The sequence below is a fragment of the Gekko japonicus genome, unplaced genomic scaffold, assembly GCF_001447785.1.
Source record: "Gekko japonicus isolate JY-2015 unplaced genomic scaffold, Gekko_japonicus_V1.1 scaffold969, whole genome shotgun sequence".
Lineage (NCBI taxonomy): Eukaryota > Metazoa > Chordata > Lepidosauria > Squamata > Gekkonidae > Gekko > Gekko japonicus.
The window spans coordinates 155,582-180,495 of record NW_015168076.1 but is presented as its reverse complement, the minus strand read 5'-3'; the positions used below and the strand labels follow the sequence as shown (position 1 = coordinate 180,495).

Sequence of the window (24,914 nt, the reverse complement as noted above, 5' to 3'; positions counted from 1 at the left end):
CAGCACTATTTATCCAGTTCACACATGCAAGAAACTCTGTCCTCTCCAAATCTTGGTCCTTTTTATTGATCCATCCCCCATTATTTTCTAGCACAACCCTTGAATATGCCTCTTTACCTGATTTCTGCAAGGGCCCTACCTGTGTAGCCAGTATTCTGCTATGAAGGCTGAGCACAGTTTGCACTAGGTGGCAAACCAATGACTTTACAGGCACGCCAGTATTTCAAACAAGCACATGAAGTGCAGATGCACCTACTCGTCTTCAAGCATCTGGGAATCTGGGGTAAGGGAATCACATTTACAAATGGTATGTGGAAATATCAACTGTTACACTTTGCAACATAAAGCTACCGAAGTTTTTGAGGACCAATTTCATCAGCCTTTCTTCTCCAACTGATCTTAATGGACTGACTGAGAATGACTTAGTAGAATTTAGTGTTGGAGTAAAGCAAGCACAAGATTAGGTCAAAGCCAGTATTTGGTCATAGAGACGTTTAAAGCTACAGAGACAAACATTAGCTCTTATGCAACAAGTCAAAAGTATCTCTGACACAGCAAACTTCAATATATGTGATGCCCCTTTAAACAAGTTTGCAACAGAATCATGTACATTCTGCATGTTAATGTTTACATCATACATCTTACGCTATGTACAAAATGTCAAAGAAATAGAAATATGAAAGAACATTGAAGCATATCTGCACACTGGAAGCATATGGAAATTCAAACTTAACAAGTTTTGCTAGGTTCCTTGCTAATCATGTACAGATGCAAACTCATGGGAAATCAATGCTAACTAACACAGTTCAAGGATTATTGCACAGGGCTTGAAAGCCTGGACACACAGATAGTATCTCAGCCTGAAACACAACTCCATTTATACAAGCACTGTAACAAATAATTAAAAGTTTCTATAATAACATATGAAAATTCAAGTTCTTGTATTTGTCATGTCATATATTCTCTAGATCAAAGAACTGTCCTTTGTGCTCCTTGATTGAATAGATGGATATAACACTATTAGGAGACCTAGAAAGACAAACCAGTAGTTTAAGTGAGGCTTTCAAGCCTGAACCTCATCATGGCCATCGGCAGCAATAGAACACATACTTTACGCGAACGTCTAGCTTTCAGTCACTGGCATCTCTACTTGGGTGCTAGGAAAGCCAAGATCTACTGCTGGTCAGACAGTGCACAGGTAGATGGATACTTGGCATAAAGTAACTTTGCTTGTTCACTGGACATCATACTTCCACTTTTCCTGCAGGATCATATTATCCCAAGTCACTCAGAGTTGGTTTCACAGGACACCAGTTAATACATTACTGAATTCTATTTTGTTTCATTTAGGTAGTTATAGTTTCTTCTGTTTTCCGTAATAATTATACAACACAGCTATTACAAATGAACAGAACAATAACCTGCAAAATAGTTAGCACACTACTAGTTCAGAAATCTGAACTTTTATTTTAGAAGAAGCCATATGAAATAGGGTTGCAGCAGCAGTACTTACTGACGGCAGGGGTTCTTGCTGGTGCTATAATGATGTCACCAGTGACTGATGTGACCTCACCTGCTACTGGAAGTGACATCAGCATGTTGCTGGGGGACATTCTGGCATTTGGGCAAACTCTATGGTTTAACCCAAGGGTGTCGAACTCATTTGTTATGAGGGTTGGATCTGACATAAATGGGACTTTGTTGGGCTGGGCCATGTGTATCATAAAATGTAATGCCAGGTAGTGGAGATATTCCATTGGAGCCCCACATTAGGAGGGTGTGTGTGTTAAAACTAATATTTCTCTGCAAACTTGGAGTTCCTTGGGTTTGTAGAACTCTATATTTTAACTGTGGTTGGTCCCAAACCTCCCCCCTCCCCAAAAAAAAGATGCCTGACTAAAATCAAAAGGTGGGGAAATAGTGGGATTTGGCAATACAATTTTTAAAACAACAAGAAGAAGCACAAGGATCACAGCAGAAGGACACCCCGGGGACCCTTACCTGTGAGGAGGAGGATGGAGACTGGGAGCAGTGGCAGGGAGGCAGACAGGAATGCACCCAAAGACCGAGCGAGCTGGGAAGTTTGGGAGCCCCACCCACCACTCCCTGCACTCAGAGGCAGCTCAAGCTCAGAAGAAGAGTATGAGCAGGGGCAGGGCTTTTTTATAGAAAAAGCCCAGCAGGAACTCATTAGCATAATAGGCCACACCCCATGCCTTCCCTTGACTTGCCTGGGTGCCCCGCGGCTGCGGGGAGTCCAGGCAAGCCCCCCCCGAAGGGAAGGCAGTTTAAACTGCCTTCCCTGGGGGCCCCACTGCTGCGGGGAACCCAGGCAAGCTGGCCCTTGGACAGGCTAGGGAAGGCACAGGGAGGCCAGGGTGGGTCGCTCTCCAGGCTTTCCCTCTGTAGCCACGCACATAGAGGTTTTGACTGTAGTGGGCGTGGCCAACTCTGAAGCCAGCCGGAACTCCGTTCCTGTTCCTGCCCAAAAATAGGCCTGAGCAGGGGAGGGGGGAGAGAAGAGAGCCCCACTCACAGGCTGGATTAAAGTTCTGGCGCGTGGGCCATAGGTTTGACACCCCTGGTTTAACCTGTGTCCTCTGGTGACATACTGACATCACTTCCAGGTGCAGAGGGAGTAATGTCAGGACACCATTGAATTTCCTTCTATACCCCTCCCCCAGCCAGATGAACAGTGGTGAGAAAGCCCCCACTGGTGGCAGGGGATCCCCACCCCCAGAGTGAAAATGGCAGCCCTAATATGAAATTACACTAATCCAGCAGCAAAACCTTAGTTCTACCCATTACTTTTTCTAGTCAGGACGTGCCAACATACTATACAGAAGATATAATGATATTAAATTAAAACCATGTTATATAATAGGTTCAACAGAGAGATTATAATATTACACCATCCAAATATTATTCGGAAAAGTTGAACTGGTTGCTAAAACATGACATGTTCCACACTGATTATCCAAAATTCTACGTGTGTCCCTAACCCCAATATATTACCTGCTAAGCTTTGAATAGCTCCTTGTAGCTTCATATAGTTCTTCCACCTCATATATGTTAGCATCATGGTCTTCAATACTGCTAGAATTCTGCCACTCAAAACATGCATTTTTCTCAATGGGTGCAAAAGGCAGGTTTTCATAGTCTGGGATTTCCTCATAATGACTCACATTTTCATATTCTGGTGTGAGGTCATGTGAAAAAGAATTTAAGTGCTCTTGCAATGCGGAGGGTTGTTCATCTAAAGACTCTGGTCTCTGACTGGCTGGCATTTCGTTCTGGCTCCTTGATCTTTGTTTTCCCTTTTGTGAGGATGGGCTGCATTTTGAGGGTTTAGTTTTTCTTCCACTGGTTGCACAAGTTATATTCCAGTTTTTGCCATGTCCTTCCCTGTTAGAAAAAGTAACACCAGTATCATCTGTAGACTGGCTGCCTTTGGCCAAAAACCTCTGGAAGTCACTTTTTATTATACAAACAGATAATTTCATGTTTAGAAATTTCTTTAATGAATTTTTCTTTTGAGTTTCTCTTTGCGGCTTGTTTATTCTGTCAATATCCACAGAGGACAAAGATTTGGCTCGAGGTTTTGTCACAACACTTGGATGCTCTTTGCTTTTGGAACTCTTGGTGTTTTTTAAGGCTTCTGGATTGCCTGAAAATGGAAGGATAGGGTGAGGTAATTTCCAGACAGGCTTCTCCAAAGATGATTTTGGAGTATCACAGGATAACAATGTACTTTGTTCTTTGGCAGATAAATGTCTTATTCGCTGCCCCTCCAGAGAGGTCTCCAATGGTGTCTCTTCATTAAGAAGATAAGTCCTTTTCTCTACAAACTCATCTGATGCAGCCTTTTTCAACAGCCCAGCTGCAGGTAGGCTGTGCCTTTGAGGTTTTTTAGGAATTATTTTTGGTGAACTGTCACCTTTTAAATTCACATCTTTATCTTCTTTTCTTTGTGAAGAGTCGAGGCTATTAAAGGCAGGCAAATGCTGATTGCAAGATAGTTTTAATTGCTTAGGCAAGCTCATAGAAAGATTGTTACACCTTATAAAGCTAGTCTTGTTATTGCTAGCAGTCAATACACCATCATTGTCTACTACAGTTTTGGCAGAACATATAGTGTTATGGTCTAAAGAATGTTCGACATTTTCTTCCACGTGAGAGGTTTCATTTAGAACCTGAGGCAAGAGGGTTTGTGGGATCAGTTCTTTTGAATCAGAATATTCCTTTGCTGGGTACATTTTCTCAGCAGTAGAAGTAGTAATATCAGATTCATCAGCTTTGGGAATAATTTCTTGATTGTTGTAAGAAACACTTTGAACAAGAACATTAATTTTGGCTGTTTTTCTAATACCACAAAGCCCAGCAGAATCACACTTGGAAGTATCTAGTCTTTTTATTCCCTCAGCTGGGAGATCTATACCATCTTGTCTAACAAGGCATGGAACACGTAGTTTTCTTGGTTTTGGAACTGGGAGAGCTTTAGTTGATGGAATTACATCTGTCCCAAAGGAAGCAAGAGATACATCACCTCCTTTTATGTAGGTATCTGGACACGAATCACTAGTATCCACTTTTTCTACAGGAGTTTCTGAAATTTCAGCTGTAACCTTACTTACATTCATAGTGGTATCTGAACTGACCGTAATTGCTTCCAAACTAGAAGAGGATTGGATGAGGTCTTTCAATTCTATTTTAATGCCGTTGTTTTCAAGTTTATTCAAGGGTTTCTGCCTCAAATGTCCATTATTGGAGGAAATGCTATGTGTCAGAACACCTTTGAGTTTTTCTTCTGTAAAATTAGCCTTTAATACTACCCAGTTTTTATTTATAACTTTTTCATTATGGCTATCAAGTATTGTTCTAGGTTTCAGAGATGATGCTGTTTTTTCACCTATATCAAGATTTTCTAGGTTTTCCAATTGTTCAAGAATGGTAGAATTTTTACATGTATTCTTCCCATATTTATGAATGCATTCAAAATTGCAGGAACACACTGATATAATATAAGCAGTATTGTCACTTGGAGCTCCATTTTTGTAATTCAAATTAACTAAGTATTCTGAAGAGTCATCTTGGCCTGTTTCTAAACTCTTGGAATTTTTTGTTAAAGACAGTGGTGCTGTTTTAACGTCAGGAAAGGATGAGCACTTGAGAACCTTTGGCTTTGGTGCTATCGCTGGTTTTGCTTTCTTTGCGGGTTGCAAAAGATCTGCAAGAACAACATCTGGCTTGGGTGCAACAGGAGGCGGCACTAGTTTGTGTCCTACCACAAATTTTGGTTTTGGGGCCACTGGTGGCTTCTTAATTTCTAGAAGGGAAGGGGGAGAGAGCAAAAAGAGAAAGAGAGAAAATAATTTGGTCATTATAATTCTAATTACCTAACTCTAAATAACAAAAATACAAGGTAAAACAGAAGTACAGGTGCACTTTAAAGGCTCATAAAATTTATTCCAACATAAGCTTTTGTGAGTCAGAGTGCACTTCATCAGATGTATATCCTTAAGCACTTTTTGTTACAAATCAATCTATACAGAGTGGGTGAGTACCACTCCTAACAGTAGAAGATAGTATAGAATAAACATACAATCTAATCAAGGAAGGTATAGTGTGAAGACAGATAAGCAGAACTAATTAACAAATGCAAAGGGTGGGTCATGTGGAACTATTAATACCTATAGTGAATGAGGGAACAAAACCCTGGGAGACTTTACTCCTATCTCCCAGAACTGAATCTCTTGATTATTTTGATATAACAGTTTAACATGGTTACTTCTTTAAAATTACAAGACTACCTGCATATGCCCCTCTGAGCTCCATGTAGGAAGGGAAGGATAAAAGTGTAATAAATAAGAGTTCGTAACTCAGTTACAAATGAAATTTCATTTTAACCATATGCTTGAAGCATCAAGAATTTCAGTTAAGGAGAAAACATAAGTCCCGTGAATGTGGCACTAGAGGTATAAATTATGTTAAAATTAGAAGTAAAAGACCAAAATCAAAGACTCAACATGACTTGATATATGTTTTAAGTTGACCCAAATCTGAACACATGAAGCTGCATTATACTGAATCGAACATCAGTCCATCAAGGTCTGTACTGTCTACTGGCAGCAGCTCTCCAAGATTTCCAATAGAGGTCCTTCAGATCACCTACCACCAATCCCTTTAACTAGAGATGCTGGGGCTTGAACCTGGAACCTTCTGTACACTAAGCAGATGTTCTACCACTGAGCCACAGCCCCTCTCCTGCATGGCTCAGATTCCAAAATAATTTCTATTTAGTATGAAGCTGGAGTTATCTGAGCAACACAGTAGAACTGTCCATTAAGGGATATTCTCCAGTAAGGACTTAAACTATTCAGCATTCTGAACACTCAAAGTTCTCAAAATGGGCAAAGCAACTGATAAAAACATTAAAACAGACATGAATACACAAAAATCAATCTCAGACAGGGTATTCTCCCATTGCCACAGTTCAGGCTACCACAAAAGCTCTCTGGAATAACTCTGTTTTGAAGCCTACCTGGAAATCCTGGAGGGTAGAAGCCCCGCAACGCCTTCTGGGAGGCTGTTCAGAGGCACAGGGCAACCACTGAAAAGGCTCTAGATTGGATGGTTGCCAAACATGCTTCAGACAAGGTAGGTACAGTACACCCTCCTTGGAAGAATGAAACTGCATGAGGAATGTACGGAGACGTGGTCCTTCAAGTATGTGGGCCCCAGGTCATGAAGTGTTTTAAAGGTAAGCATCAACACCGTGAATTGGACCTGGAAACTAACCAAGCAGGAATTGAAAAGACCTTAGAATAGGAAATGATGTGGTCCAGCTAACTAGCCCGAGATAACCAACGTGCTATCAAATTTTGCACCACCTGAAGTTTCTGTATTGTCTTCAAGAGCAGCCTCATTTAGAGCATGTTACAGTAATCTAGCCCGGAGGTTACTAAAGCATCAATCAGCATACCCAGATCAGCTGTGTATAAACAGGGAGCCAGCTTCCTAACATACCTGGAAAAAAGTATTTTTCGCTATTACGGACACCTGTTTCTCCAATACTTGCTGGAGCTACATTACCAAGTCCTTAACAGAGCCTTTCAGTGAAAGTTGGACACCATTAATGGTAGGAAGAACAATCCTGTAAAGCAGTAGCCTTTCCTGCTAGCATTACATCCATCTTATCTAGGTTCAGCTTCAGGTTGTTCTCCCTCAGCCATTCAACCATCATATTTAGATACTGCGTCAGGACAGAGGCAGCAGCAACCAGTGGCTTATTCAGAGTAATGTAGCTGGATATTATCAGCATATTAATTTTTAAAAAAACCTCCTCCAAAACTATGAACAATCTCATCAAGGGGCCTTCCACAGATTTTTCAACAGCATGGGAGACAACAAACAGCGTTGTGGCACTGCCCACACCAGCTCTAAAAGGGATGATTCAGCACCTCCCATTGCAACCTCTTGTGAGTGGTCTGATGGGAAAGACTGGAACCATCTCAACACTGCTTTTTCCAGACCCATCTCACCTTCCAGGTGCCTCAGCACTAACACAGTATCAAAGGCTGTAACAACAACAGAGGTATACTTCCTTTATCCACCTGAACATAGATAGCTTTTGGAATAATTCAACAATTATCAGGCATCGTATTTCTCTTAATGTATGGACCAAACAAGTTCAGACAGGGCAATCTTTCATCCATCTATTAGAAGAGCATTTGCCTTCCAGCCCACTCTTTTCCTGTCAAAGCAGTGACATAAATCATAGCGTCTAGAGCAGCCTGGGAAACTTTCCAAACTGAACACTCCACAATGCATACACACAGCTTCCTTCCCAATTATCTGTCAGATTCAGCTTCTGTAAAACTCCAAGCTGGGCAAGACAAAAGCGGGGAGGGAGTAAGAGGAAGTCTAACAGCTTGCAGGAGCAGGACTTAAACTGTTCAAAACATCAAGAAAGCCTGAAATAAAAACTTTTATACCCAAGAGCTTCCTTGGCTGATGTCACTAAAATCAGGGCTTCCCCTATTGTGGCCACAACTGAGTGGTGACATGCAGGCATGCCAGTTCAAATCTGATTCTGGATTCACATGCTGACAATGACTGCCTCTACATTCAGTTTGGGGCACCACAATTTAAGAAGGATATAGAGAAGCTGGAACATGTCCAGAGGAGGGCAACAAAGATGGTGAGGGGTCTGGAGACCAAGTCCTATGAGGAAAGGTTGAAGGAGCTGGGTATAATTAGCCTGGAGAGGAGACAACTGAGAGGTGATAGGATGACCATCTTCAAGTACCTGAAAGGCCGTCATACAGAGGATGGTATGGAGTTGTTTTCTGTTGCCCCAGAAGGTCGGATCAGAACCAACGGGTTGAAATTAAATCAGAAGAGTTTTTGGCTAAACATTAGGAAGCGGTTCCTCAGTGGAACAGGCTTCCTCGGGAGGTGGTGGGCTCTAATTGTTTTCAAACAGAGGCTAGATGCCTATCTGACAGCAGTGCTGTGTGAACTTAGGCAGATCATGAGAAGGGAGGGCAGGAAGAATTGTTAAAGTACTTAGTTCTTGTAGTCTTTTCTTACACGCCTAGGGAAATGCTGATCACCACGTTGGGGTAAGAAAGCAATTTTTCTCCAGGCCAGTTTGGCTGGAGATCCTGGGGTTGTTGCTTTTTTGTCATCTTCTGGGCGTGGAACAGCAGTCACTGGGGGTGTAGGGGGGAGGTATTTGTGAATTTCCTACCTTGTGCAGGGGGTTGGACTAGATGACCCTGGAGATCCCTTCGAACTCTATGGTTCTATTTTTAGAAAAAGGAATAAACTCATTCACAAGTTTCATTATTTAGGAAGTCATCCATACAAAGCTGCTTTGAAGATTTGTGACAGGAGGTATGCGGACACTGGGGCAGCAACCACTAGAAATGGCCACAGTAACTAATTACTCCTGAAAGCGAAGGCCTCCAAAGGAGATTTACAGCTGTAGCAGTTTACAAGAGGTTTTTAGAATCTTATCTCCAAGCAAGGCAATCCGTCTTAAGCTTTTAAAATTATGTAGTTCTTACTTCAAAAATAGCCTCTATAATTAGCCTCTCACAGAAAAGCAAGCCCTTTTGGGTTTGTTTGTTTTTTGCAACTGCACTCTTACAGATATAACATAAAACACCTGCTTGCCTTTATAGACATCAAACTTCAGTGGCAAGAGAGAGCAATAAGTCCTCTGTGCTGTCTGGCTGCTTCCCCGCTCGCCCGCAGCTGCTACCAGGCATCCCCTTGTTTAAATCTTATTCTTTAGCTTTTATTTTAATATTTTTGTGATGTCACATCATGGTCCCCCTGGTGACACTCATGAACTTTTAAACATTTTTTGAGAATATCGTTTCCACAAAAAGGTTCTAGAATGCGATTCTGGCGCATTCCGCCAGAAAAAAGGCTCCAGTGGTCACCATATATATTTCATCAGTATGCATAAACTCTGCTACTGCACTTACTAAACTATTTTACCTTTAAACTATTATACTTTTAAGAGCAAACTGGAAAGTTGCTGTATCTTTTCTGTAAATATTAATATCTAAACCAATCCAACAAACAATGACCACCCTATCCACCAGCCAACCTTCATATTTCAAAGAAAAATGGGCCTCTTCCGCCCAATCCTATTTTGCAGAAACCTGCATACGTGCAGCAGACTTCAGTGTCCTACTATCTCAAGGAGAGCTGCAGACCAATATCCATTCACTCAATTTTCCACTGAGCCATAGGCTTAGAATGCAGCTGTGGGTAAGCCATCGCCTCCTTATCTTGGTTCTCCAGCAATTAAGTAGAATAATTGCCAATGATCTCACAGCTCAGTACATTGCTTTTTGTAGAAATCCCTTCAGATTTGAGCAGCCGCAGACAATTCCATTTAATCCAGGTCTAAACTTGCCATTCGCCTAATTTATATTACAAAACTCACTTCCCACACACAGCTTTATTTAGCATGAATCACACTCAGCCTGGGTTTCATATGCCCAACCCATCTTCCCATCGGAGCACTTCAGATGCCTCTTCATAGTCAGAGTATATTGTCAAATTCTGCTTCAGTCACTCCTCAGATGCAAATGTCCCCATGAGTTTTTACAAAGTAAGAGCACCTGTACATAAACAAAGAGGACCCCATGAATGCCTGCCTCAATCGCCTTCTGTCATGTACTCTATCTCTAGACTTCAACCTCAACATTTCTTACCCATTGTGATGCAATAGCAAGCAGATGCTCCTTTTATTCTTTAGCAGGAGCTTGCTACCTCCCTTAGACTCCCATTTAAAATGTATCCTTCTCCCTGTAACAGCACAACTCTGAGAAGTTCTTCAATAATTGTTTTGTATCAACAGAACACACACTGTGTAAAAATACATACAATCATTCTACATTCCCACAGACCTATGCTAAAATTCCTGTAAACTTTTTTCTTCTACGTTGCATACTGCTTGTGCAGTGGATGTGATTCCCCCTCCGAAGTTTTAAAATATAAAATACAAAAGGAAATTACTCACAATATCCCGGAAGATTATGACAATCATTCCGGGGGGGGGGGGGCAATTACCAAACACTGTTTTAAAAAGTAGTCTAATTGCATCTGAAATCTAAAAGGAAAACAGTAATTTAAAGGTTTAACTTGCTTAATTTCATGCTGAGAACAAAAACAAGAACTAAGAATAACTTCAACATGGATACAAAAGAGGCAAACGTAGCCCAGGTAGTGCTGGCCCTAACCTGGATAGCCCAGGTCATCCTGGTCGTCAGATTTCGGAAGCTAAGCAGGGTTGGCCTTGGCTAGTATTTCGATGGGAGACCACCAAGGAAATCTAGGGTCACTATGCAGAGTAGGGTTGCCAGCTCTGGGTTGGGAAATTCCTGGAGATATTGGGGGTGGAGTCAAGATAGGGCGGAGCTTGGGGAGGGGAAGGAGATTGGCAGGGTATAATGCCATAGAACCCATTCTCCAAAGCAGCCATTTTATCCAGGGGAGCCGATCCCTGTTGCCCAGACATCAATTGTAATAGCAGAAGATCTCCAGGTGCCACCTGGAGGATGGCAACCCTTATACAGAGGCTGGCAATGGCAAACCACCTCTGAATGTCTCGCGCCTTAGAAACCCCAGGGGGTTGCCATAAGTCAGCTGTGACTTGATGGCAAAAAAAGGGTGATGCTGACAGAGAATGACACAGGATGTTTTAATAAATCAGGAGGCCACCAAGACTTGTAAGCCTATTCTAACTTTTAAAATAAATTGCAAGAGCAAGATTTTTTGTTTACTTTCTTTTTCCGTACAGAGTCTGCTTTCTCATCATTGTTCTTTTGAGTTCCTAATTTTATAATACCAATTAATAAAATTGTATTTTTACAAAATCAATTGAAAAGTTGAAGAATTATAATTATCAACACCGTATTTCTGCCATTCTTTGTATATAAGCACATTATTGCATGGGGCAGTCTTCAATTTCTACCTGGATTCTAAACATATTTCATTTAGCTGTGGATCCATCTTTTTAACATGGAATGGTGCCGAAGAAATCCACACTTTCAAAAATTCACACCTTCCCATCCACATAGTGTGCACAGTTATGTTCACTGCTGTCTTTCCAAGAAGATCCTATCAAAACAGATTTGAAAAAGATCACAGCAAACCAATGGAAAATCCTGAAAGTGATTGATTTGGAGAACACCACTCTGCAAATGCTCCCAAAAAACCCACTCCATTTTGGATGTCAAACAAGAGCAAAACCTCCATATGCAAGCAGCCTATTTCCAAGTAAATACACAGACTGAGCTGGCAACTAGGGAGCAAAGTGCCACTGAACTTAGGACAAGTGACTTCCAAGTAAACAAACACAGAATCAACCCTTTACACAAGTTTGTCTTAGAATATATGTAAACAGTATCTAATTCACTGCAACAGTTAACATTTCACTTATTTCTGCAGACTACGTGTCAATCAGTAAACACACAAGCAAACTTATAATATGATATGTTTATACATGTTTGTTTCTGGGCACATAAGAAGAGCCTACTGGATCAGATCAGCAGTCCATATAGTCTAGCATACTATTGCATACAGCAGCCAAGCAGATGCCCTGGAGGCCAAGACCCTCCCCTGCTGCTGCCATCCCAGCATTGCCATTTAGAGGTTTTCTGCCTCTGGATATGGGGACACAATTCCAAGTGCCGGCTCTTACCTATAAGGTCCTGAATGGCTTGTGGCAGGGCTCCCAAACTGTCCAGCCCACTGCTAAAGAACCCCTTTCCAAGCTTTATTCTCTGTGCTTCCACCTATGAGGTGAGGCAGGTAGAAACTAAAAACAGGGCTTCTTCAGTGGTGGCACCTCACCTCTGGAAACACCCTTCAGACTTGTCTGGTGGCTACTTAGCTGTTTTTATGGTACACTTCCAGCCTGAGCACTTTGTGAACTGCTTTCAGCAGGTCTCTGGAGAGGTGGCATTTTCTAAACAAATGAATAGTAAATGAGGCACTAAGATGTTATACTAGTTCTGCAGCAACACTGATAATATGGAAGGAAGCATGTGGTATCATGCTTCCTCCAATGCTAAAAAATCCCTAACACATAGAATACGGTTACATCCATCTGAACCTTACTTATTAGTTTTATAATTGTTTTCCAGGTTGATAACACAGGCTTGCATCTCAGCCACAACTAAGACAGTACAGTCATTTAGAGCAGGGGTCTCAAACATGCAGCCTGGAGGCCAGATCCGGCCCCACGGCGCTCATATCCAGCCCATGAGCAACTGGCTCTCATCTGCTTTCTTCACTCTCTCTCTCCTGCTTCCTTCTGCATCACAGCTTGCTTTGCCAGGCTCTCTCAATCACAAAATAGAGCTACTGAGCCAAGTCTCTCTTCCCTCCTTCGGCTGAGGCTTTTCCCCCTCCTCATCCCCCGGGGAGGAAGGGGGGTGGGAAAGAGCAAGAGCGTACTTTGCCCAGTTCCCCCAATCACACTGGAGAGATACAAAGCACCTTTAAGACCAACAAAGTTTTATTCAAGGTACGAGATTTTTGCCTTTCTACTGAGAGAGAGAGAGGGAGAGTTTTGTTGGGCTCATTATGCCAGGGCTCTCCTGGGTGCAACTGGGAACCCTTCCTCTTTTTCAATGTATTCATGCCCTCATGATCCAGTCTCTCTCAGTAGGAAAGCAATGTTGACTATTTAGATGAGGAATAACAATAAACCAGTGAGGTAGATTAGGCTGAGAGTGTGTGTCCAGACCAAGTTCACCCAGCACATTTCCTTTGTGGACTGGGGATTTTGGACTTAGATTTCCCAGATAGTAGGCTGATACTGACCACTATACATTACTGTCTCTCTATTCTTGCACTGCCTCATAGGAGTTGTAGTTATTTCTCTGGAGAAGACTATAGTTTTATAGACACATAGCCCTCAGTCTGTGCCACAGTGCCTTCATATGTTCTTGACCAGCACACAAAGCAACTTATGTACAAAAGCTTGCAATGCCCAGCCATTTCATGTTTTCCCCTGGGTCTTAGGCTCAGAGCATTGACCACAAGATTTCTGTAATGAATGTGAATAAATCAAAAGTAGGTTTGCAACTTACAGATACACACCTGAACAACATCTGAGCAGCATACTCCAGATTTTGATGCAATAAGCAGATTGCTACAGCACATTGTCTCCAGATTTTGATGCAATAAGCAAGAGGTGTCATCAAAGACTGTTAAATAAACAAAATATTGCAAGAGCGCTAATGTTGTAAGCATGTTTTAAGTTTTAAACGATCTTGAATTGTTTTTGTCTATGTCCTTTATAAAGTTTATATTTCTGCTACCTGGCATTACATTTTACGACACACATGGCCTGGCCCGACAAGGTCTCATTTATGTCAGAGGCAGCCCTCATAACAAATGAGCTTGACACCCCTGATTTACAATGTTCGGGAGACAAACACGCACCATGGATTCCCTCATACTACACCAACAATAAAACTCAGTTTCAACAATGCAAACAAATTAAGCCTCAAGAAAAAAAATTAGGATCCTAGAACTGGAAGACATGTACTTCCTTCCAAGTAGACATGTGATTTTTTTTTCTTCCAATCCCTAGGTAAAAGGTAAAGCTAGTCGAATCCAACTCTAGGGGGCAGTGCTCATCTCTGTTTCCAAGCCAAAGAGCAAGCACTGTCCAAGACATTTCCATGGTCATGTGGTCAACATGACTAAACACCAAGTCGCATGGAACACTGTTACCTTTGTATCAAAGTGGTACCTATTTATTTACTTGCAATTTCTTGCTTTCAAACTGCTAGGTTGGCAGGAGCTGGAGCCAGAGACAGGAGCTCACTCCGTCACACAGCACTAGGGTCTCGAACGGCCGACCTACAGACCTTCCGGTCTGCAGCCTCAGCATCTTAACCTCTAAGTCACCACAGATGCTCAACCACTAGGTAACACTTCCCAATTTTGGCATCTTCTAACCCCAAATTAATCTACAGTTCTTTAATAAGAACAACTATAATTTTTCTCTACTTCTGTTCTATGCCCCACAAGAGACTTATGTGTTCCAGTTAGTTCTGGGATAGAACTGAAAAACTACTATTATATTTCCAATAAGAGATTGACTATTTATTTCCATCCTGGTAACCCTGGGTGTAACACCTAGGAGGTTTTTGCACCAAGTGTAGACTAGCCTAATTAAATCCGTGCTTCTCCTACAGCTTTCCATATAGGGCTTTGCCATCATGCCCTGCAACACCCTTTTAACTACCTCTCCTTTCCCCCCCCCCAAAAAAAAGCTTGCTTACCTTTTTGTAACTTCTTAGGTAACTAATACAGGCATTTCAAATGGGAAAAACAAGATAGCAGAAAATGTTTCTTATTAAAACAAGAATTCAAAGTGACTTACAAAATGAGATTTAAAATCAGATAAACTACAGCATAAAGGACTAAACAACTTTCCATAAAAGCAACATAAAACCAGTAGCAACATAAAGTACTAGTAAAATAACAATAAGAAACGGAAGGAAGTCTGGCTGACTGACAGAGTACCTCTGATACGCAAAAGGTCCCAGCCCAGGATCAATCCTTGGCATCTCCACTTAAAAGGATCAAGTGAAAGCTGTTAGCCTGGGACCCAGGAAAGGCAGTCACAGCAGACAATACTGACCTTGATGGACCAATGCTCTGATTCAGTATAAGGCAGTTTCATGTGTGTCCAAAACCAAAATGTCAGGAGTAAAACTCAATATATCAGCAGAAATCAGCAGAGGAAAAATAAACCTCTACCAGGAGACGAATTATACAACTATCATATGCCTTTTGGAATAAAAATAAGTTTCTGGGAGACCAGAAGCTAGGGGAAAGTTGCGTCTCCTGAGGCGAGGAATTCTAGAGGCTGAAAACTAAAGTCAAAAAGAGCCTCTGAAAGACGCTCACCAATCTCACCTCAGTTAACATGGAACATGCAATAGCAGCTGATTTTAGGTCAAAACAAACTCACATGGATTGGAGATAGCCCCTCGTGTATCCTGGTCCCTCAAAAGCCAGTATTAATGGCTTAAATTGGTTCCAGTAGCATATCACCAACCAATGGTTAAATATCCTCTCCTCAGAAAACTTCCTGTTAAAAAAATGCCTAGCTGCAGCACTTTGTGATGAGGTTTCCAAGCGTGCCTGAGCACCAGATATAGTAGCTGAGTGAGGATATTACTAAAGGAAAGTTTAATTGTGGCCTTTTCTCCCTTTCTCACAATACAAGAACTCGTGGGCACTCAATGAAATTGCTGAGCAGTCGGGTTAGACCAGATAAAAGGAAGTACTTCTTCACCCAAAGAGTGATTAACACATGGAATTCACTGCCACAGGAGGTGGTGGTGGCTACAAGCATGGACAGCTTTAAAGAAGGAATTAGATAAGTACAATCAGCGCCCGCCCGCCCGCGATACTCACACGGGGAGGGGAGATCTCATATCCCACACACACACACTTTCTCCCCAGGCTCCCCTGCAGCTGCCAGCTGCCACTGTTTCCCCCCACCCCCAGGTGGTTTGTTTGGAGCTGCTCCAGATGGCGTCACCAAGACTTCACCCCCCCTTCCTCTCTCGGTGGCTTGTCCAGAATTGCTCTGGACAGGCTGCGCTTGCTGAGGCTTCCTTCCCGCCCTTCCTTCCCTTGGCTCCGAGGCTCCCTCAACACATACCTGGGCAACAGCACCCGGGCTGTGGGAGACTGACCCGGCACAACGGAGCCTCGGGGGAAGCTAGGACGCTGCCGGTGAGGCAGCAGCCAACCAGCAAAGCGACACCACATGGCCCGATCCTCCAATCAACCAGCCAGGCAGAGCCAGGCCACGGAGCAGGTGGCGTCAGGACCTTGACCCACTGTGCGAGGCGGTGACAGCGGACCCGAGCGGGTCATCGGCTGGAGCATTGGTGGGAGGAGACCAGGGCCGGATGGTGGCCCCTCACCAGGGGAAAGACAGAATGGGCGAAGGGCAGCTGGGCTGACAGCTGTGCTCGGCATCCTCGCCACTAATTCCAAACAAATGAGGCTGGGAACAGACAGAAGAAATGGAATGGGGGGGCAGTGTTGAGAAGAAGTTCCCAGAACTTCTTCGCACAGCCCACCACAGTTTCCAAGGGTAAGTCCATTCTCTGCACAGGGGCGGTTGTTGCTGTGGCAGTTGGAGCAGCAGACGGGTTAGTGGCGTGGTGGCTTCCCTCACACTGTTCCCACACCCCATCGAGTGAGTGCCCTGCGCATGCCCAGAGCAAGCAGTTGTAATTTTGGGGGGATTTAAGTATCCCCCATATATTTTTTCATCTTTTCAGATTTTTCTGCACACCTGGGGATTGCCCCAAGTGTGCAGGAAAATCTCTTTTCCCCCCAAGTGCCCCCAATGTGCAGATTTAGATATCCACACAGAGGGGTATAGATAGGAACTCTCAGGCTGGGGCAAGTGATGCACTGTATTCTTGGTGCTTGGGGGGGGGGGAGCGCAACAGTGGGAGGGCTTCTAGTGTCCTGGCCTCACTGCTGGGCATTCTGATAGCACCTAGTGTTCAACTAGATGGGCCACTGGCCTGATCCAACATTGGCTTCTCTTATGTTCTTATGATCAGAACCACCTTCCCAGGAACAGAGAAGCCAGGTAAACCAGTCTAATCTGGTAGATCACAGTCTTGGCTACTTCTGCAAACCAGAACTTCAAGCAGCAGAGCTGGATCCCAAAGTACTATCAGACTGCAAATTCTTGTCCTTCAGGGAAAGTACATAGCACATAGCACTTTTAGCACTAGCACTTTGTAATGTTTTATATTTGTATTGTCATGATTTTACTTAGTTCTGTTTTAGCTGTGTAGTGTTTGTGTAAGCTGCCCTGAACCTGCTACGGCAGGAACGGTGGGGTAGAAATCTAATAAATAAATAAATAATAAATCCCTATTCAAAACAGGCTGTGAATTTAAATCATGGTTCAGCTCTATCTCCAACCAACAGAACACTCATTTTGTCAGGTTCCATTCCAGTTTGTTTTCCCCACATCCATTTGTTTGCGCACTACCTCCAATTGAATGCTGCCATCACTTACCTACAATTAGATGGAGAAGAAGTTCTGTTGGTGACACTGTATCCCAAATATCCAGATATATCACAGCAGTCTCATGTTTCCTTTGCTATTTGACATTGACAATGTGGGGCTTTGCAGAACCTTCCATGAACCAACGGAGCACCAGTCTCCCAGTACCTTCTTCTGGAATGGTGCACAAGGAGAAACAGGAGCCAGTACACAGCAGTGCCACCAATCCCATCTTAGCTAGGCAGTTCAGAAGAATATAAAGGTTGATGGAATAAAAAGCTGCAGAGATGACAGCGTGGTAGGGCATTCTGGAGTAATCAAGCCCTACTGTCTGGGTTGTTTGCTCAATCAATGCTTTGAGAAGGCAACTAGCCATGTTAGGTGGAAACAAGCTCCCGCAGACTGCCAGGAAATCAACGGGACCTATCATATTGACAGGATGGAATGTTTCAATGAGCACCTACCAACCCTTGCAATGGTTCTAGGCCTCCACACCTTAACAGTGGTCTGGCGATGATAATGTCAACTTTATCTCTTCTGAACAGAACACCAAACCTAACATATGTCCCTCCTTATACATTGGCATTGAGTATTGATTGGTAACTGAGACAGCTCTATGGCTGCCACTATGGCCATTAAGTCCTGAGTTGCTGCAGACAAGGCAGCCTGAGAATGGATGTTAGTTATCGGGGACACAAACCAAGCCCAGCTTTCAACTGCCATGTCTCCTCTACCATGTTAGAGTTAAACATGGTGCAACTTTTTGTCTACACTGATGACAGTGAGGTTCAAGAAGGGATACCATCGGAGACTTCTGCCCCTTGACCCCTAGCTCTGCCTGCCATTCTCTACCTCTGCCAGAGGAGCTAGCACTCATTCTCTCCTCCATTCCCCAGGCATCTTTAAAAACAGCATAGTATAATGCACCCACCTGAGAGATTCTTCTTGTGAAAGTTCAGGAACTTTCACTGGGCATGCACAGCTTGCTGTGCTGTGTTTAAAGATGACTAGGGAAGCAAGGAGAGAAGGAACAGTAGCCACTCCAGCTCCTGGGTAGCAGATGAGGCAGGAGCAAAACAGCCAGCCAGAGGGGTACGGTGGTTAGAGTGTCAAACGAGGATTTGGAAGGTTTGGGGGAAGGGGTTTGCCATCAAGTCACAGCTGACTTATGGTAACCCCTCATGGCACCGCCCCAGGAAAACTGGCCGAGGGTTTGAAGGCTATGATGAGGTGGTTGAAGAAGAGTCGGTTGAGACTGAATCCAGCAAAGACAGAAGTTCTTTAACTCCAGCGCAGATACTTAAGAGCATGGGTGTGTTTCTGAACACATTCTTATCAATGGAGGCCCAGATAACAAATGTTGCCTGACTGACATTTTTCCAACTATGCCAGATCAGGCAACTGGCCCCCTAACTGTTTCTTCCTAACCAGCCAAAGTAATCCACACAATGGTCATTGACTACTGTAACTCGCTCTATGCAGGGCTACCCTGATCTGGAAGTTACACAACTGGTCCAGAATGCAGCGGCAGGGGTCCTTACAGGGACACCCTCAACAGCACATATTTAACCTGTGCTATGCCAGCTGCACTGGCTCCAGATTGAGTACCAGGTCAGGCTCAAGGTTCTGATCATGACCTTTAATGCCATAAATGGACAGGGACCAACATATCTGCAGGACCACCTCTCCTGGTATGTCCCCCAGAGAGTGCTGTGCTCAGGAGAACAAAATCTGCCGGAAGTCCCTGGCCCAAAGAGCATCCAGCTGTCCTCAACCACAGCCAGGTCTTTTTCGGCCCTGGCTCCGACTTGGTGGAACTCTCTGCCAAATGACACCAGGGCCCTGCGGGACTTGTTACAGTTCTGTAGGGCCCGCAAGGCAGAGATGTTCCACCAAGCATATGGCTGAGGGCAGCAATGGTTTTAACAGCAATCAGTGTCGCTAATTTGCCTTCTCACTCTTCCCCCTCTGCTAATGGGGGTTAGAAATTAGTGTAATGTGGTGCCATATAGATTTTATGACATTACACAATTTCTGCAAATTCGTAGATTGTATTTTAATATGTTCTTTGTTTTAAACTGCTGTACACTGCCCTGAGCTCGCCCTGCGGGGGGCAGTATAAAAGCCTAATAAATAAATAAATAAAATATTTTATGCCTTCTGTTATTGAATAACAGATAAGCCATCTTGAGTAAGACTGAGTATACTTTCGGAAAAGAAAACATCACAGTCAAAATAGTAGTTAAGGGTACATAATGCAACAAAAGGCAGCCATAAAGTATTTACTTACACTAAAGCACAAATATTTAGGACTACTTTCTACACAAGAGGGGACCATTCTCAAAAGCAAGCTTAAACCTTTTCAGTTCTGCTCCCACAAAATAAATCCAGGCTTCCTCTGTGTGCTACAAAAAATGGCAGTTTACAAAGTCCAGAGCTCAGTCCAATGGTAAAACTATGTGTCACCAAAAGGACAACAGATAAGACCAGCCACTTAGGATTCATTCCTGCAAAAACCAAGTCACCAGATTATTTTAAATACCATCACACATGATAACACTGGGCACAGATAACCTCACTCTGAAGGGTGGGAGGGAATGTGTGATACGAAGGACAAAACATGGCTCAGTAAAAAAGACTGCTGATGCTGTATGTCCCTAATTCCCTTAGAGGTATGCTTTTTATGTCAACTGGAGTGTTATTTGTGTTTCTGGCTTCATAACCTTTCCCCATATTGTTCCTGGACTGTGTAATTCTTTCACTCATCTATACAATATGCCACCAAAATTAACACTCCCTCCAAATCTGGATAAAAGATATATATGCTGCAGGGTGGTGTGGAAACAGCAGCAAACAACCCTTTTAGCATGTAAAGAAATTCTTCAGACTGTTTCAGACATTTCCAGCAATAAAGTCTACACTGTATATACCTGCTGTACATCACAGAATGTAACTCAGAACTAAGCCTGCCTCCTTCCTCATAGCCATGTTTTAGGTTCAGCTTCATGTTTACTTCATAGCCAAGCCAGTGTCAAGTGTGCTGTAAATGGCCCCAAGTCTCCGTAAGAAAGCCAGACTACAAATAAAGTAAACAGACAGATCCCAGGAATTAACATTAATCTACCAATAATACTTAGCATTAATATACAACACCAAATTGATACTTAGTTACTTGCAATTCTGCACAATGTAATGCAAATTTGACCATGAGAAATAGCTCAGAATGAAGGTATCAAAAGAAAAACATATTAACAAGTAAACCTCATAACTGACTGAACAAATAAAAAATGGGTTTTCACAGACAGAGGCAAACAGCACTATTCAAAAACACAGCACATACAGTACATATTATAATCTGAAACTAAGCTAATTTTGTTGTCCCTGATTTAGGCCCTGGAATTAAAATAATATATGTCTTCTTTTTTAAAGTTGCCACAGGATAGTTAGTGTCAAACTTTAACAAAAAGCATGCCAAAAGTTTAGGAACCCAAACAAGAAAACCTCTATCGTGAAAAGTTCTGTATCACTCGCCACAGCCAATTTTGCACAAAAACCAAAAGTCCACTTTCCCAGGAACATTTCCAAAATATTAAAACTGAATCAATTTAAATCCAAAGAAAGCCTTCCACAGAATACCAAGAGCTGCTCTCTATCACAGAACAGTTGGCACCGTGATGCATTGTATTTTACATCCTACTTCACTTAACAGTTGGTAGTGAGTGACTTTACTCACTGTGATTACCCTTTTTACTGGATCCTCTTTTAAACCATTCCCTTTGTAACATCCTCCCCCTCCCCCCTGCCTTTCTGTTAAGCATCCATTTAATGGATATACACTTTGCAGCATCTCATGAAGTAGCCACTGAATCACAAAAAGCTTATACTGGAATGAATTTTATTAGTCTCCTGCTTTTATAACGCATTCTGGTTAAATCAAAAGTTTGCTGCATATTCTCTCAACAGCAATGGTGAATCCAATAAAAATAGCTGCCTTACCTATTTATGAGCCTCTAGTTTTCTGTGCTTTATAAAACAAATGAAGTTTATAGCAATATGAATTACTAGAAGCAGAACATAAATCTGCAAGTAACCAAAAAAAATAAAAATCAGTACACTTCTTGCCCCGAGAAACAAAAAAGGTCCTTAGTTGAGTTCACCATCACTTTACAGGTATCATCCTATCGAACGCCCACGCCACTGCTGTTTAATAAAAAAAAAAAGGAAGGAGGGGGGGCTTTTCCTCCCTTCTTAGCAGAAGCCGTGCAGGAGTGGGTTCTAACTCCATCCAGATCAGGCAGGAAACCGGGGGCTTTGTTTACTACCTTATCCAAAAAAATAGCTCCGCTGCCCGCAGAAGCGCACACGCACGGCAAGAACTCTTCGTTTCACCCTCTAGGGGGGGGAGCTCTCAAAAATGCCGTCGCTGAGGACAAGACACTTGGGGGCGAGACGGAAAAGGGACTTCGGGGTTCTCAAAAAGACCTGGAGACGCTTGTTCGCTTCCAGAAATTAGATTCACCCACCTATGCGCTTGGGAAACGGGGAGAAAAGTTTACACAAGAGCAGGATCAGCAAGAGACGAAGAGCTCTGAGCAGGGCGAGCGGAGGAAGGAAGACCCCCAGACCAAACTTGGTCCTCGGGGCTTTAAAGAAAAAGAAAAAAATAAGTTAGAGAGGGAAGGAAAAGAAGCCACTTCCTTCTATTGTGTATTCAGCCGGCTGAGGCTGAACTGCCCCTGTCCTCCTGCTACACCTTAAACCAGCAGCATTTACAGAAAGGCAGGAAAGGAAAGATCCCAGCAACTTCCCTTGGTCACTCACCGGCTGAATTCATGTTACCTCCCCTCCCATGCGCCTTTTCTTCCTGTTAAGACATGGAGGCTTCTCTCAGGTTGGCGGCCGAGAAGACAAATGCCCCGGTAGCGGCCGAAAAGCGCAGCTTGCGCCTTTGGCTCCTATGTAACATTCCCGTAGCTCAGAGCGCGACCGACTGCCTGAGCGAGCCTCAACAGGCGGGAGCGTTAGGCAAAACCCAGCGAATCCAGCCACTGCTGCGCCACGGAGCCCCCTACAGGCCGACAGCCTCAAGCATCGACCAAAAGAAAGACACTCGGGGCTGCCGACTCCCCTCCCCCTCCGCGACGAACCTCCAATCTGCATTGAACGGCCCACCCCGGTTTACTTGCCCCGCCTCCTTTCGCGCGGAGGCTTCTGGGAGTAGTAGTTTTCATGTGTTAGCGGTTAGGCCGGACGGAGGGATTGTAGCGCGGGGGCTCGGCAGACTCGGTTTCCCAGAGTGCCTGAAGAGAGTGGCACGGATGGCGGAGAAGGATGACACCCGAGTTTGACGACGAAGTGGTGTTTGAGGTGTGTGGAAAGGGCTCGGGGCTAACTCGCGGGGGTTTAGTCACTCTTTGGCGCGTAGCCTCAGGCGACAGAACTGGGTGGGGCAGCCGGTGGGCTGACCAGGGGGCGCTCCGGTGAAGGCCGCGGTGGCTGGCAGCGTGTGTGTGGATATATATTGGGGGGGGGGGGTGACCCCTAGAGAGAGGTGAGCCTGAGGCGTCCCAGACTTGAAATCCCACCCCTCAAAGAACAGGGTCCTAGTAGTGGCAGTGGGGGAGGTAAAGAGTAAAACAAAAGGATTGGCTGGGAGGAGGGAAAGACACCCTGTCCCAAATTCTTGGCAGCTGTTTTCTTCCAATTTAAATTAAATAACCCTTTGTAGCCTTGACAGAGAACACAAGTTTAACTTTCAAGGGTTTAACCCTTAATGTCGGTGTGGAAGGAAGTGAGGGCTGGGCTGATCCATTAGAAGAATTAAATCCAGAAACAGCAGCAGTGTAATATTTTAGGATTGATTAAAATGTAAATCAAGGAGCCAGGTTTCAAGGTCCCCAAAGCTCTTTTTCAAGTTGGATGTTCAGTTTTTAAAACGGGAGCGGGGAGATCTTTCAGGTCATAATATGAAACCTGTAGTCTTCTTTTAAAAAATTGAGTAGCCTGAGAAACAGCTCCGGGGAGCTCAAAATCTTGCTTGCTACTTTGTGATTTTTAATTGGACATAATAAAGGCCTTTTCACTACTATTGAGTGTGAATTGTGAAATTCTGTTCTTGGAGAGGCACTTTTTCTGATTTGTGACAGTCTTATTTTTAAAGTTGCTGTCTACATAAATTTAGCCACGTACAAAGATGAAAAACTGGATTCCAGTGAAATAAGAGTATTTTTGTTGCTTGATGTATTTGTTTTAAGGCCCCTGGGTTCTCCTTTCCCATACAGATGATAGGGCTGGCATATATGGTGATTTCTTCCATGCTCCTTGCTCCTTACTCCTTCAAGCTGTAACATGATCCAAAGTTAATCTGTCACATGGTCAGATTTCTTGCAAGGATACTAAAAATGTATGGTGTTTTTTAAAATGGCTGTTTACTTAGAAATATACACACTGAACTTGTGGGAACAGGTAGGTACCAAAGCAGTGTCAGTCCCATAAAACCAGCAGCATAGTCTTGGACCTTCCTTAGCTCTGCCCTGCAAGTATTACAAAAATACCTATTCCTTCACCAGCTACCAAAGTATTTCCTTGGTTATCACCCCAAGCAACTGGAGTACACCATCCCTCAAGTTCATTAAGCAATTGCCTTATATGAGGAAATAATGCACAATCCTTGAAATGATTTTGCTTGTCCAAAGACAGTGCTTACAATAATCCATGTTAATTCATTGTTTCCATCCATTAAGTTCTTAGTCATATGCATAAATATTTCAGCATGGCTATGGGGACAAGCAATTCATGTGGTGTATTGCATTGGTCATAGTATGGGAATAACGTGGTATTATGAGATGTCCCGTAGTAGGAAGCCATAGCAGAATTTCAACAGTTTTATCATGCTGATCAGTCTGCATTTGGTCAGAAAATTTTAACTGCATTAGTTCTCCTAGTCCTCTTGAAGGTACTTACATTCTTATGGAAGCTACCGGAAGACCCAGGTTTGAATCCCCACTTACACCATGGAAACTTGCTGGGTGATCTTGGGCCAGTCAAACACTGTCAGCCTTTACATACCTCATAGAATTCTTGTGAAGATAAAATGACGGAGAGGGGAGATTAATGTAGGCTGCTTTGGGTCCCAACTGGGGAGAAAGGTGTGTTTATAAATGAAGCAAATAAACAAATACTGGCCTGGTTGGTACCTGAGGGGAGCTGTCTTGGTACTTTGAATGCCAAGATGGAGGGGGGGAAAATCTAATAACCATTTCATTATTTTAATAACCCAGTCCTTTGCTCTAGTCAAGATATCCCCTATGCATTCCTG

The 24,914-nt window shown here is 43.3% G+C and overlaps 2 protein-coding genes across 4 annotated transcripts in view; one reads left to right on the top strand and one right to left on the bottom strand.

Annotated features, from left to right (window-relative positions):
* The window catches only part of FGD6 (FYVE, RhoGEF and PH domain containing 6), an 88,816-nt gene extending 66,218 nt beyond the window's left edge, over window positions 1-22,598 (bottom strand). Inside the window, exons 1-2 of the mRNA XM_015414643.1 lie at window positions 22,418-22,598; window positions 3,016-5,326 (exon numbers count right to left, since the gene is read on the bottom strand). Coding sequence (XP_015270129.1) covers window positions 3,016-5,326; window positions 22,418-22,430 — 2,324 coding nt within the window. The 5' untranslated portion in view covers window positions 22,431-22,598. The remainder of the gene's footprint in view (window positions 1-3,015; window positions 5,327-22,417) is intronic.
* A 288-nt stretch (window positions 22,599-22,886) lies between these two features.
* The window catches only part of VEZT (vezatin, adherens junctions transmembrane protein), a 44,832-nt gene continuing 42,804 nt past the window's right edge, over window positions 22,887-24,914 (top strand). For 2 of the 3 annotated variants that reach the window (XM_015414649.1, XM_015414648.1), the window contains exon 1: window positions 22,887-22,963. In XM_015414649.1, the coding sequence (XP_015270135.1) occupies window positions 22,928-22,963 (36 nt within the window). In that variant the 5' untranslated portion in view covers window positions 22,887-22,927. The remainder of the gene's footprint in view (window positions 22,964-24,914) is intronic. The other variant, XM_015414650.1, reaches the window with a different exon arrangement.